This window comes from Lethenteron reissneri, chromosome 4 (genome assembly GCF_015708825.2).
Source record: "Lethenteron reissneri isolate LAM-NWPU_2019-01 chromosome 4, ASM1570882v1, whole genome shotgun sequence".
Lineage (NCBI taxonomy): Eukaryota > Metazoa > Chordata > Hyperoartia > Petromyzontiformes > Petromyzontidae > Lethenteron > Lethenteron reissneri.
The window spans coordinates 6,014,415-6,029,182 of NC_083782.1; the positions used below are offsets into that span (position 1 = coordinate 6,014,415).

The 14,768-nt window shown below is 51.7% G+C and overlaps 1 protein-coding gene across 1 annotated transcript in view; it reads left to right on the top strand.

Annotated features, from left to right (window-relative positions):
- LOC133350705 (zinc-regulated GTPase metalloprotein activator 1-like) overlaps positions 1-14,768 on the top strand; it is a 110,595-nt gene that overhangs the window by 23,958 nt on the left and 71,869 nt on the right. The window contains exon 4 of the mRNA XM_061565360.1: positions 2,043-2,139. Within this exon, the coding sequence (XP_061421344.1) occupies positions 2,043-2,139 (97 nt within the window). The remainder of the gene's footprint in view (positions 1-2,042; positions 2,140-14,768) is intronic.

The following is a 14,768-nucleotide window of genomic DNA, read 5'->3' on the forward strand; positions in this document are numbered from 1 at the left end:
ACAGACGCACAAACACACAGACAGACGCACAGACACACAGACAGGCACACAGACACACAGGCAGACGCACAGACACGCAGACAGACGGACGCACAGATGAAGGAGAGGCTTTAGTGGATTGGGGGGGGGGGGACAAGCCGCATCGCCACCACCAAAAACCACCGCCACCACCAACCGCCGCCACCAACCACCAACCACCACCACCAACCACCACCGCAACCAACAACCGCCACCACCACCAACCACCACCACCACCAACCACCACCGCAACCAACCACCGCCACCACCACCAACCACCACCACCAACCACCACCGCAACCAACCGCCGCCACCAACCACCGCCACCACCAACCACCACCACCAACCACCACCGCAACCAACCGCCGCCACCAACCACCGCCACCACCCACCACCACCAACCACCACCACCAACCACCACCACCAACCACCACCACAACCAACCGCCGCCACCAACCACCGCCACCACCCACCACCACCAACCACCACCACCAACCACCACCGCAACCAACCACCGCCACCACTACCAACCACCACCCACCACCAACCACCGCCGGCCTCTTAGCAGGCGAGTCGTCGTAAATTAGCGATGTTTTTAATCAAAATCATCGCCGTCATTCTCGGCGTTACGCGCCCCGCGCGGAAATAAAGGCGCACGCGCCCCGCCGCTAACTACCCCAATTAGCGACGGTCACGTGGTCCACCAGCGTCTGTCCTTGTGGGGGGGAGGGGTGGGGGGTGTGGTGTGGTGGGGGTGAGGTGTGGGGGGGGTGAGGTGTGGGGGGGGGTGAGGTGTGGGGGGGGGTGAGGTGGGGGGGGTGAGGTGGGGGGGTGAGGTGTGGGGGGGGGTTAGGTGTGTGGGGGGGGTGAGATGTGGGGGGGGGGTGAGGTGTGGGGGGGGGTGAGGTGTGGGGGGGTGAGGTGGGGGGGGTGAGGTGTGGGGGGATGTGGGGGGGTCAGGTGTGGGGGGGGTGAGGTGGGGGGGAGGTGTGAGGGGGTGAGATGTGGGGGGGGGGTGAGGTGTGGGGGGGGGTGAGGTGGGGGGGGTGAGGTGTGGGGGGATGTGGGGGGGTCAGGTGTGGGGGGGGGGGAGGTGGGGGGGAGGTGTGAGGGGGTGAGATGTGGGGGGGGGGGGGTGAGGTGTGGGGGGGGTGAGGTGTGGGGGGGTGAGGTGGGGGGGTGACAATGACAATAAACGATCTATCTATCTATCTGTCTCCTCTAGAGTGTTTATCTTTGTACCGCGAGATGATAATTCGCTTTGGCTAATCATCTCGAATGAGTTGGGCGAATGAATGGCAGAATTGGTGAATGGATGGGCGAATGAAGACATTGCGATAACGAATGACTTAATGGATTAATACATGAATGAATACGTGGCTTGAATGGGTTAGATAATTGAATCAGTACAATGGGGGTACAGTCGTGAATGGTGAATGAATGAGTGAATTGAGTCTTCGCTGAATGAATTAATTTCTAACAGTTGTACGAGTGCATCCGAATGAATCGGTTAATTCATTAATTCAATAGGTAAATACACGGTGAATGAATAGAGGTGGTCAATAATGCAATTAACGAGCCAGTGAATGAATTCATTCGTGAATGAATTGATACATTCAATCATTGGTGAAGAAATTGAATCGGTAAATTAATCTTAAATGACTGAGTGAATGAATGAATGAGTGGGTGAATGAAAGATCGACACACACGTGTGTGTGTGTGTGCGCGTACGGTGGTGTAGCGGTTCACGCGCTGCGCTACGAACCTGGCGACCCGAGTTCGATTCCCGGTCACCTTTCAGTGGCGATTATCTGAACCGGTTCTGGGCCTCCACCAGGTCGACTCAGCCTCAAATGAGTACCTGGACGCGGTGTGTAAACATCGCGTGGTACTGTGTGCCGTGCCGGCCTGCCAAGGTGATGCTCGCGAACAGCACTTGCCCCAACAGTCTTTTAAGGCTACGCGGGGGATCTCTGTCTTTGTTTTGTGTGCGTGCGTGCGTGTGTGTGGTGGTGGACGGACAGGCAGCGCGATGGAGAAGGCCCTTGCCGTGGGTCAGGCCGGAGAGCTGTACGAGGAGTGGCTGGAACTCCGCAACGGCTGCCTCTGCTGCTCTGTCAAGTACGTGCGTTGCGTGCGCGTACCACTGCACGTGTCACCGTGCGTGTGTGTCGATGTGGAGCGGCGGCGTGCTGGTCAGCGCCGCTGCGCTACGAACCCGGCGAGCCGCTCACGGCCAACACCGGTGACGATTATCTGAATCGGGCTGGGGCCTCCCCTAGGTCGACTCAGCCTCAACTTACTTCCTGGTGCGGTGTGTAAACGTCGCCAAAGGCGGCCGGGCGTGGTGCTGACCACCCTCCCCCCTCGTGTGCCGTTTCGGCCTTCGTAGGTGCTCGCTAACAGCACTTGCCCCTACAGTCTGTTAAGGCTACACGGGGGCATCTTTGTTTGTGTGTTAAGAGTGCGCGTTTCTGGGTGTCCGTCTCTCCCGTATCTAAGTGGCAGCGACAGCGCTCGTGCCAGGCTAGGTGCCTTCGGCTCGCCGGGCCTGCAGGTCGCGGTTCGGTCTCCTTTTATTCCGGCGGCCCCTGTCTCTCTCTCCGGGCACAAGGTGGATCGCCGATTGCCAGCGGAGTCCCCCCCCAGATCGACGAAGAGCCGACGCCGACTGGCGGGACGCGGCTTTGACTCGCCACGTAAATTGGTCCAAAGTGTGGAGCGAAAAAAAACAATCCCATTAAACGAGAGAAAGAAAAAAAAACGGCGAGAGGCCTCGTACCCCCCGGGACGGGAAGAAAAAAAGCGATATTTATCAACCCGATTCGCAATTTCATTGGTTAAGATCTCGGAGAATCGGGCACGGTTACGGAGCCAGTCTGTCACGGAGCGTCTGCGGCGGCGGCGGCGGTGGCCGCGGGCCGGAATTAGACGTCGGCTGACCCCGGGCAATTTGTTTTCAATGCAAATGACGGAGCCTCCGCGGGTTTTAATATTAAACGGCGGGAAGGAAGGGAGGTGTTAGGCGGTTGTTGCGGGGAGGGGAGAGAGGGGGGGTGGGGGCGAGGGGGGAGAAGTGAAAAAACTTTTTGCACGGGGATGGTAATAACGGAGCGCGTGTGCGACGATGGGACATCCGCGATGATTGATCGGCCTGGGTGGGTCAGGCGGCGACGTGAATGTGGGAGCGGTAATGATGTTAGCCCCCCAGCCTGCCCCCCCATTCCTCCACCTCCCCCCCAACTTCTCCCCCCATCCCCCCACTACACCGCGCTACATCGACGCGGCTCGTCGATTCGTCGGCGTGGCGACGCGCGCGGTCGTGATTGGACGGGGCGGCGCGGGTGGGGTGCGTCGCGCTCGTCCCTCGATGTTCGCGGTTGGAACCCCGCCCGGCGGGCCGCCCCTGGTTAATGCTGCGGGCTCGTTGCGGTGAAAACCGTGACGATGAAGACGATGCCACGACCGCGCACCGTCCGCTCCACTCACGCCGGTCGTTAAAGATCTCCTGACTTCCCGTTCCCGTCGGGCCGGTCCCGCATGTAACCGCCGACGGGCAGTGGTCCTCGCGCCTCCGGTCAGCACGCTTGGCCACGCACGCCGCGGAAGAAGTTCAACGCACGCGGCGCGCACACGGACGTCTGGCGAAGCTGGCGGGACGCTGAATCTGGTCGAAGGTTTTTTTTCGCGTTCAACCAAGCAAAAAGTCACTCCCTCCCTGGCTGATGGGATGTGTAAAAAACAATATACAAACTTTTTTTTTGTTACATTCGAGAGGCAGTTGGATCGTAGGCGAACGATTCAAGAAAATTTCGATTTAAAGCTTTCGTGACTGCAGGGATTCATCTTCTTGGTTCTTTCGGTAAAGTCACGTAGAATGGAAAGAATAAAATAACAAATTCGGACTCCTCGACAGACCTGTTCTCCACCTGAGGACGGCTACTTGCGTTGTGGCCGAAACGTCATGAGAATTATTTAATCATGTTTTATGTTTATTATTTTATCATTTCCATTCTACGTGACTTTACCGAAAGAACCAAAAAGATAAAAGGAAAGTCCAGAGCCTCGACGGAAATGCGTTTTAGACAGTGGGGGCAGCACAAGAGAAGGAGTGACCTCCCCCACTGAGCTCGGAGGCAATGAAGTCAACAACGGGGTTTGGTTTTCTCTGTGCGTCGATATTCCGTCCGCTGCGTTGTTCTGCGGGTTTCTCTTGCCACGTGCGTGACGAGTGCATGCCCACACGTGGCTTGGAGCGGCACACGTGGCTTGGAGCGGTATCTATTCCTGCCATTTCGTCTCTCTAAACGCCAGGGGGCGGATATCTCCACGCGCCTTGCCACAGACGGCGGCAGAGAAGCCGATACTTTCATAGTCACGGCAAGAGCTGCGACTTTAGCCCAAATTTTTACGCAGCACCCACTGTATCGATGGGGTTTGTGTGGGGTAGGTGTGGTTTTGGTAACCGGGCTGAGACGATCACCTCGCTACACTTGAGCACCCAGATTGACCTCGTCTCAGTCTTATGCATGTATGTGGGTCTCTATGGGAGCCTATGGGTCTCTGTGGGTCTCTATGCGAGTCTATGGGTCTCTGTGTGAGTATATGGGTCTCTATGTGAGTCTGTGGGTCTCTGTGTGAGTATATGGGTCTCTATGCGAGTCTGTGGATCTCTGTGTGAGTCTATGGGTCTCTGTGTGAGTCTATGGGTCTCTCTGTGAGTATATGGGTCTCTATGTGAGTATATGGGTCTCTGTGTGAGTATATGTGTCTCTGTGTGAGTATATGGGTTTCTATGTGAGTCTATGGGTCTCTATGTGAGTCTATGGGTCTCTGTGTGAGTATATGGGTCTCTGTGTGAATCTATGTGTCTCTATGTGAATCTATGGGTCTCTGTGTGAGTCTATGGGTCTCTATATGAGTCTATGGGTCTCTGTGTGAGTATATGGGTCTCTGTGTGAATCTGTGTCTCTATGTGAGTCTATGGATCTCTATGTGAGTATATGGGTCTCTATGTGAGTATACGGGTCTCTGTGTGGGTCTATGGGTCTCTATGTGAGTATATGGGTCTCTATGTGAGTATACGGGTCTCTGTGTGGGTCTATGGATCTCTATGTGAGTCTATGGGTCTGGTTTGGCTGCTATAAGTGTCCACGCGATGAGCCACTTCGCTGAGATATCAATAGCTCCGTAGCTCAGTGGGGCCTTACCGTGTAAAATAAAAAATAGTTTTAGTGGATCTGTACGAGAGCTCCATCGCGACGCCACCTTACAGATGGACGCATAGAGAGACCGAAGAGGCATTCCGCATTTTTAAATCCTTTATATTAAGTTCGCATGCTTGCTTGCGTGCTTGCTTGCTTGCTTACGACCGTGCAAATCTTTCGGTCGTTTTTTAACCCACTTCCCGTGATCCAATCGAGCTGACATTTTCCACACAGAATCGTTGTGCCAGACAATTAATGTTCGTGAAAAAAAATTCCCAAAATTTTACACTTTTTAGGCAAAAAAAAATGATTTTACATATATTCAAATAGAACTCATTCATCGCTTTGGCTGAACGTCACAGTGTAAGAGCCCAGAGCGTAACCCCTCCACAGGCCGTGGCGGAGTAGCGCAGTTGGTAGCGCCCTTGCTTCCCATGCCAAAGGTCGCGGGATCGATCCCCGCGTCCTTCACAGGCGAATATATTTTTAAATCCTTTATATTAAGTTCGCTGCCTCGCATATAAAGGATTTATAGTGAAAAACTTTGTTTTTACGGGTTATACTTATTAGTTGATTGAAATTGGTTTACTTCTTCGTAAGCGGTCGTTCGAACGCTGACGTCAGGAGAGAGATGGGTCACGTGGGTGGGAGAACGCAAGCAACTTGTTGTGTGTGTGCGTTGAACTTGTTGTGTGTGTTGAACTTGTTGTGTGTGTGTTGAACTTGTTGTGTGTGTGTGTTGAACTTGTGTGTGTGTGTGTTGAACTTGTTGTGTGTGTTGAACTTGTTGTGTTTGTGTTGAACTTGTGTGTGTGTGTTGAACTTGTTGTGTGTGTGTTGAACTTGTTGTGTGTGTGTTGAACTTGTTGTGTGTGTTGAACTTGTGTTGTGTGTGTTGAACTTGTTGTGTGTGGTGTTGAACTTGTTGTGTGTGTGTTGAACTTGTTGTGTGTGTTGAACTTGTTGTGTGTGTGTTGAACTTGTTGTGTGTGTTGAACTTGTTGTGTGTGTGTTGAACTTGTTGTGTGTGTGTTGAACTTGTTGTGTGTTGAACTTGTTGTGTGTGTGTGTGTTGAACTTGTTGTGTTGTGTTGAACTTGTGTGTGTGTGTGTTGAACTTGTTGTGTGTGTGTGTTGAACTTGTTGTGTTTGTGTTGAACTTGTGTGTGTGTGTGTTGAACTTGTTGTGTGTGTGTGTTGAACTTGTTGTGTGTGTGTTGAACTTGTTGTGTGTGTGTTGAACTTGTTGTGTGTGTGTGTTGAACTTGCTGTGTGTGTGTGTGTGAACTTGTTGTGTGTGTTGTTGAACTTGTTGTGTGGTGTGTTGAACTTGTTGTGTGTGTGTTGAACTTGTTGTGTGTGTGTTGAACTTGTTGTGTGTGTGTTGAACTTGTTGTGTGTGTGTTGAACTTGTTGTGTGTGTGTTGAACTTGTTGTGTGTGTGTTGAACTTGTTGTGTGTGTGTTGAACTTGCTGTGCGTGTGTTTGAACTTGTTGTGCGTGTGTTGAACTTGTTGTGTGTGTGTTGAACTTGTTGTGTGTGTGTTGAACTTGTTGTGTGTGTGTTGAACTTGTTGTGTGTGTGTTGAACTTGTTGTGTGTTGAAATTGTGTGTGTGTGTGTTGAACTTGTTGTGTGTGTGTTGAACTTGTTGTGCGTGTGTTGAACTTGTTGTGCGTGTGTTGAACTTGTTGTGTGTGTGTTGAACTTGTTGTGTGTGTGTTGAACTTGTTGTGCGTGTGTTGAACTTGTTGTGCGTGTGTTGAACTTGTTGTGCGTGTGTTGAACTTGTTGTGTGTGTGTTGAACTTGTTGTGTGTTTGTTGAACTTGTTGTGTGTGTGTGTTGAACTTGTTGTGTGTGTGTTGAACTTGTTGTGTGTGTTGAACTTGTTGTGTGTGTGTTGAACTTGTTGTGTGTGTGTTGAACTTGTTGTGTGTGTTGAACTTGTTGTGTGTGTGTTGAACTTGTTGTGTGTGTGTTGAACTTGTTGTGTGTGTGTTGAACTTGGTGTGTGTGTGTGTTGAACTTGTTGTGTGTGTGTTGAACTTGTTGTGTGTGTGTTGAACTTGTTGTGTGTGTGTTGAACTTGTTGTGTGTGTGTTGAACTTGTTGTGTGTGTGTTGAACTTGTTGTGTGTGTGTTGAACTTGTTGTGTGTGTGTTGAAATTGTTGTGTGTGTGTGTTGAACTTGTTGTGTGTGTGTTGAACTTGTTGTGCGTGTGTTGAACTTGTTGTGCGTGTGTTGAACTTGTTGTGTGTGTGTTGAACTTGTTGTGTGTGTGTTGAACTTGTTGTGTGTGTGTTGAACTTGTTGTGCGTGTGTTGAACTTGTTGTGCGTGTGTTGAACTTGTTGTGCGTGTGTTGAACTTGTTGTGTGTTTGTTGAACTTGTTGTGTGTGTTGAACTTGTTGTGTGTGTGTTGAACTTGTTGTGTGTGTTGAACTTGTTGTGTGTGTGTTGAACTTGTTGTGTAGTGTTGAACTTGTTGTGTGTGTTGAACTTGTTGTGTGTGTGTTGAACTTGTTGTGTGTGTTGAACTTGTTGTGTGTGTTGAACTTGTTGTGTGTTGTTGAACTTGTTGTGTGTGTGTTGAACTTGTTGTGTGTGTGTTGAACTTGTTGTGTGTGTTGAACTTGTTGTGTGTGTGTTGAACTTGTTGTGTGTGTGTTTAACTTGTTGTGTGTGTTGAACTTGTTGTGTGTGTGTTGAACTTGTTGTGTGTGTGTTGAACTTGGTGTGTGTGTGTGTTGAACTTGGTTGTGTGTGTGTTGAACTTGTTGTGTGTGTTGAACTTGTTGTGTGTGTGTTGAACTTGTGTGTGTGGTTGAACTTGTTGTGTGTGTGGTTGAACTTGTTGTGTGTGTGTTGAACTTGTTGTGTGTGTGTTGAACTTGTTGTGTGTGTGTTGAACTTGTTGTGTGTGTGTGAACTTGTTGTGTGTGTGTTGAACTTGTTGTGTGTGTGTTGAACTTGTTGTGTGTGTGTTGAACGTGTTGTGTGTGTGTGAACTTGCTGTGGTGTTGAACTTGTTGTGTGTGTGTTGAACTTGTTGTGTGTGTTGAACTTGCTGTGTGTGTGTTGAACTTGTTGTGTGTGTGTTGAACTTGTTGTGTGTGTGTTGAACTTGCTGTGTGGTGTTGAACTTGTTGTGTGTGTGTTGAACTTGTTGTGTGTGTGTTGAACTTGTTGTGTGTGTGTTGAACTTGTTGTGTGTGTGTTGAACTTGTTGTGTGTGTTGAACTTGTTGTGTGTGTGTTGAACTTGTTGTGTGTGTGTTGAACTTGTTGTGTTGTGTTGAACGTGTTGTGTGTGTGTTGAACTTGCTGTGTGTGTGAACTTGTCTGTGTGTGTGTTGAACTTGCTGTGTGTGTGTTGAACTTGTTGTGTGTGTGTTGAACTTGTTGTGTGTGTGTTGAACTTGTTGTGTGTGTGTTGAACTTGCTGTGTGTGTTGAACTTGTTGTGTGTGTGTGTTGAACTTGTTGTGCGTGTGTTGAACTTGTTGTGCGTGTGTTGAACTTGTTGTGTGTGTGTTGAACTTGTTGTGTGTGTCTTGAACTTGTTGTGTGTGTGTGTTGAACTTGTTGTGTGTGTGTTGAACTTGTTGTGTGTGTGTGTTGAACTTGTTGTGTGTGTGTTGAACTTGTTGTGTGTGTGTGTTGAACTTGTTGTGTGTGTGTTGAACTTGTTGTGTGTGTGTGTTGAACTTGTTGTGTGTGTGTGTTGAACTTGTTGTGTGTGTGTTGAACTTGTTGTGTGTGTGTGTTGAACTTGTTGTGTGTGTGTTGAACTTGTTGTGTGTGTGTGTTGAACTTGTTGTGTGTGTGTGTTGAACTTGTTGTGTGTGTGTGTTGAACTTGTTGTGTGTGTGTGTTGAACTTGTTGTGTGTGTGTGTTGAACTTGTGTGTGTGTTGAACTTGTTGTGTTTGTGTTAAACTTGTTGTGTGTGTGTTGAACTTGTTGTGTGTGTGTTGAACTTGTTGTGTGTGTGTTGAACTTGTTGTGCGTGTGTTGAACTTGTTGTGCGTGTGTTGAACTTGTTGTGCGTGTGTTGAACTTGTTGTGTGTGTGTTGAACTTGTTGTGTGTGTGTTGAACTTGTTGTGTGTGTGTTGAACTTGTTGTGTGTGTGTTGAACTTGTTGTATGTGTGTTGAACTTGTTGTGTGTGTGTTGAACTTGTTGTGTGTGTGTTGAACTTGTTGTGTGTGTGTTGAACTTGTTGTATGTGTGTTGAACTTGTTGTGCGTGTGTTGAACTTGTTGTGTGTGTGTTGAACTTGTATGTGTGTTGAACTTGTTGTGTGTGTGTTGAACTTGTTGTGTGTGTGTTGAACTTGTTGTGTGTGTGTTGAACTTGTTGTGTGTGTGTTGAACGTGTTGTGTGTGTGTTGAACTTGCTGTGTGTGTGTTGAACTTGTTGTGTGTGTGTTGAACTTGTTGTGTGTGTGTTGAACTTGCTGTGTGTGTGTTGAACTTGTTGTGTGTGTGTGTTGAACTTGTTGTGTGTGTGTTGAACTTGCTGTGTGTGTGTTGAACTTGCTGTGTGTGTGTTGAACTTGTTGTGTGTGTGTTGAACTTGTTGTGTGTGTGTTGAACTTGTTGTGTGTGTTGAACTTGTTGTGTGTGTGTTGAACTTGTTGTGTGTGTGTTGAACTTGTTGTGTGTGTGTTGAACTTGTTGTGTGTGTGTTGAACGTGTTGTGTGTGTGTTGAACTTGCTGTGTGTGTGTTGAACTTGTTGTGTGTGTGTGTTGAACTTGCTGTGTGTGTGTTGAACTTGTTGTGTGTGTGTTGAACTTGTTGTGTGTGTGTTGAACTTGTTGTGTGTGTGTTGAACTTGTTGTGTGTGTGTTGAACTTGCTGTGTGTGTTGAACTTGTTGTGTGTGTGTGTTGAACTTGTTGTGCGTGTGTTGAACTTGTTGTGCGTGTGTTGAACTTGTTGTGTGTGTCTTGAACTTGTTGTGTGTGTGTGTTGAACTTGTTGTGTGTGTGTTGAACTTGTTGTGTGTGTGTGTTGAACTTGTTGTGTGTGTGTTGAACTTGTTGTGTGTGTGTGTTGAACTTGTTGTGTGTGTGTTGAACTTGTTGTGTGTGTGTGTTGAACTTGTTGTGTGTGTGTGTTGAACTTGTTGTGTGTGTGTTGAACTTGTTGTGTGTGTGTGTTGAACTTGTTGTGTGTGTGTTGAACTTGTTGTGTGTGTGTGTTGAACTTGTTGTGTGTGTGTGTTGAACTTGTTGTGTGTGTGTGTTGAACTTGTTGTGTGTGTGTGTTGAACTTGGTGTGTGTGTGTTGAACTTATTGTGCGTGTGTTGAACTTATTGTGCGTGTGTTGAACTTGTTGTGTGTGTGTGTTGAACTTGTGTGTGTGTTGAACTTGTTGTGTTTGTGTTAAACTTGTTGTGTGTGTGTTGAACTTGTTGTGTGTGTGTTGAACTTGTTGTGTGTGTGTTGAACTTGTTGTGCGTGTGTTGAACTTGTTGTGCGTGTGTTGAACTTGTTGTGCGTGTGTTGAACTTGTTGTGCGTGTGTTGAACTTGTTGTATGTGTGTTGAACTTGTTGTGTGTGTGTTGAACTTGTTGTGTGTGTGTTGAACTTGTTGTGTGTGTGTTGAACTTGTTGTGTGTGTGTTGAACTTGTTGTGTGTGTGTTGAACTTGTTGTGTGTGTGTTGAACTTGTTGTATGTGTGTTGAACTTGTTGTGCGTGTGTTGAACTTGTTGTGTGTGTGTTGAACTTGTATGTGTGTTGAACTTGTTGTGTGTGTGTTGAACTTGTTGTGTGTGTGTTGAACTTGTGTGTGTGTGTTGAACTTGTTGTGTGTGTGTTGAACTTGTTGTGTGTATGTTGAACTTGCTGTGTGTGTGTTGAACTTGCTGTGTGTGTGTTGAACTTGTTGTGCGTGTGTTGAACTTGTTGTGCGTGTGTTGAACTTGTGTGTGTGTGTTGAACTTGTTGTGTGTGTGTGTTGAAATTGTTGTGTGTGTGTGTGTTGAACTTGTTGTGCGTGTGTATGTGCCAATTGACGGTGCACGTGCGGGGAAAGGCAACAAACGAAACGCAACAAGCAGTTCTAAAGAAATCCGTTATCAATCTCGACGATTTAAAGTTGCACAGCTCCAGTCGCTTCCTGACGACATCGGAAGGACAGAGCGTTCCAGACGGCCGCAGAGAGCGTGCGGGATGCGGCCAACGTCTTTGTTCGACGGCTCGCCAAAAGCTGCCGCTGCAAGGATGACGAGGGCAGGTCGCGTGATGACGGTTTACGTTCCTTGACATAGATCAGCGAGGCGTGTCTCGGTCCTTTTTTCGCGGCGAGAACTTTACGTGTATTGAGCGGCGACCTTTAGGTTGGGGTGGGGGGGGTATGGGGGGCCCGTGGGGTCGGACGCTCCGCAGGCCCGCAGAGGGACGGTGGCCGACGGTCCAGGCCTAGCGGTGAAGCGACGGAGCGTCGGGCCCGAAGAAGGGGACAAACGCGGTCGCAGGGCGACGTCACCACCGCGGACGACAGAGAGACGGAGCCACGGAATTGGCATCACTCGCTTGTGACGGCGGCGAGGGACACACGCGCCGGCTCGGCCGGACGAAGGCGTTCATCCAGCAGCGGATAAGATTCCGTTCCACGGCGTGGCGGGCGACGAGCGTGCGCCACCCGGCGCATCGGGGGCACCTCCCCGCCGCGCCGGCGCGCGCGGCGATTCTTTGCGCGATCCACCAACTCTGCCTGCGGATGACGTGCCGTGTGCGTCGGGATCATTGGCCACAACAAGTGAAACTACAATTATAGCCTCCCGCCACCCACGCCTCCACCGTGCCCCCCCCCCGCTCCAGCACCGCCGACGCGGACACAACAACAACAACAACCGCCATTCGCCACTAAGTGGCGGTGACGTCACCACGACGCTTGTGCCAGGCCAAGTGCACGTTGAGGCCGCCACGTGAAGTGTCGAACGCCCGTTGGCAGGAGGTCACAGGGCAGACCCAGCAGGTGCCACGGGTCGACTGACCGAGATGACCGAGATGACTGGCTGATGCACCACCTGTGCCCCCTACTGTGCCAACTTGCTGTGCTTTAGCCACCCGGCGCTCCGCTCGTTGTTGTGAATTTTTTTTTTAAGTTACATTTCGTCTGCGTGTGTCTCTGTGCTTGTGTCCCCGCCCCCCCCCCCCCCCCCGTGAGTGACGCGGACACAAGCACAGAGACACGCAGACGAAATGTAACTTTAAAAGAGATTACAGACGCGAAGACGGACGGCGGCGCTGGTGCGCGTGACATGGACGAGCCGGCGAGACACTGGGGGGGGGGGCCTGCATTTGCCTTTTTTTAGGGGGGGGGTTGGGGGGGAGCGGGGGGGGTGTGCCGGGGGGGGGGGGCGCCACCACCGCCGCCGCTGATTTCAATAATTTCAATTTAAAATTGTCTTGAGATCCCCCCCCCCCCACTCCACCAAACACCGGGACCGCACCGTTTACTTCCCCCCCTCCCGCCGCGCCGCGTGATTTACGATCCGCGGCCGCCACACAAAATGCCGCCACTTAATGTATGTTTGGAATTTCAACTCTCCGTGTGTTCCCCATTCGGAGTGCCCTCCTCCTCCTCGTCGTCGTCGTCGTCGTCGTCGTCGCCGCCGCCTTGATTGATTCCCACGTCTCCGGCCACTTTCCTATTTCTGTTGGTGCGATGATTATTTTTTTTAATGTTCGGTCCGAGATCTTTTGTTTAAATTCTCTTCTCTCATTTTATTACAAAGCTCGCTGGCCCCCCCGCCCACCGCCCCCCCCCCGCTCTCCTCCCTCCCGCCTGTAATCAGGTGGCGGTGGGCGGTGGATGTGTGGACCCCGTGCGTGATGGCTAAGCAACTTGGAGGTTTGAAGTAGACCGCCACCAATCGTCAACTCGGGCTGTCGCCGCCGCCGCCGCCGTTAGACCGGCGTGCTTGTGACCGTTCAACTGCGTGAAGGAACGAAGGCCGGTGACGTACACGGCGGCGTTCCCTGGCACCCGTGGGCCTTGCCACAGAGCCCCTCCGCTCGACTCGCGAGGCCACCCCGTGCCGCTCAACCTCCCGGCGCGGCAGCTGCTGCTGCAACGGGAGTTTAGTAAATCTACCCCCCACCCTCCCCCCCCAGTTGCCACCCCCCTACAACTGTCCACCCCCCTCCCCTCCCCAACTCCACCCCCCACTAGCTGCCCCCCCCCCCCAGCTGTCCCCCCCCCGCTCACCCGCGCCGCCCGGGGCGTCCTCGAGCGGATCCAACGTGACCGGTGGCCGCTCACCGGTTACGGTCGAGTCAAAGGTTACTGGTCTCGGTTTACCGCTTACACTTTTACCAATCCCAGTGTCGACCGATGAGTCGGCAGTCCGCGCGACAAATTCCACTCGGCTCACGTGGGGAAGCGTCAGACCGCCCGTTTGCACCGCAGGGACCGCATGGTGCGCTGCGGTGCGTTTTGGTGGGTTGCGGTACATTGCAATGGGTTGCGCTGCGTTTCGTTGGGTTGTGGTAGGTTGCGGTGGATTGTGGTTGGTTGTGGTTGGTTGTGGTGTGTTTTGGTGGGTTGTGGTGCATTTCGTTGGGTTGTGGTGCGTTTCGTTGGGTTGTGGTGTGTTTTGGTGGGTTGTGGTGGGTTGTGGTGGGTTGTGGTGCATTTCGTTGGGTTGTGGTGGGTTGTGGTGGGTTGTGGTGCATTTCGTTGGGTTGTGGTGTGTTTTGGTGGGTTGTGGTGTGTTTTGGTGGGTTGTGGTGTGTTTTGGTGGGTTGTGGGGTGTTTTGGTGGGTTGTGGTGAGTTGTGGTGCATTGCGCCGTGGTGCACCGCGGTTGCCGATCTGCGTCTCCCATCGCCCCCCCTCCCCTCCCCTCCCACCGGGCACCGTGGATTTATCCCGCTCAGGGCGGTGTCGTTGATGCATGCGCCAGGCTCTTGTTATTTGTGTTAATCAGGAGGAGGAGGCTGCGGTAGTGGGGGTGGGGGTGGGGACCCACGCGTGAAGGATGGAGGAGGCCGCGGGAAGCAACTTGTAGGCTTGGTCGAGAACGTGGTCCAAATACAGCGGAGGGTGTGATGGGGAAGAGGAGGTCGTGGGATGGGTGGGACGCGTGTGGGCGGCGCGGAGGAGGCGGGAGGATAGGGTAAGCAACTTAGACGTTGTGTTGGTAACACTCAAAAGGGTGGCTGGGTGGGTGGGTGGCTGGCTGGGTGGGTGGCTGGCTGGGTGGGTGGCTGGGTGGGTGGGTGGCTCGGTGGGTGTATGGCTGGCTGGGTGGGTGGCTGGCTGGCTGGGTGGGTGGGTGGGTGGCTGGCTGGGTGGCTGGCTGGGTGGGTTCGTGGCTGTGTGGTTGGGTGGATGACTGGGTGCGGGCTGGGTGGGTGTGTGGCTGGCTGGGTGGGTGGGTGACTGGGTGGGTGGGTGACTGGGTGGGTGGGTGACTGGCTGGGTGGGTGGGTGACTGGCTGGCTGGGTGGGTGGCTGGGTGGTTGGGTGTCTGGCTGGGTGGGTTCGTGGCTGGGTGGTTGGGTGGGTGACTGGGTGCGGGC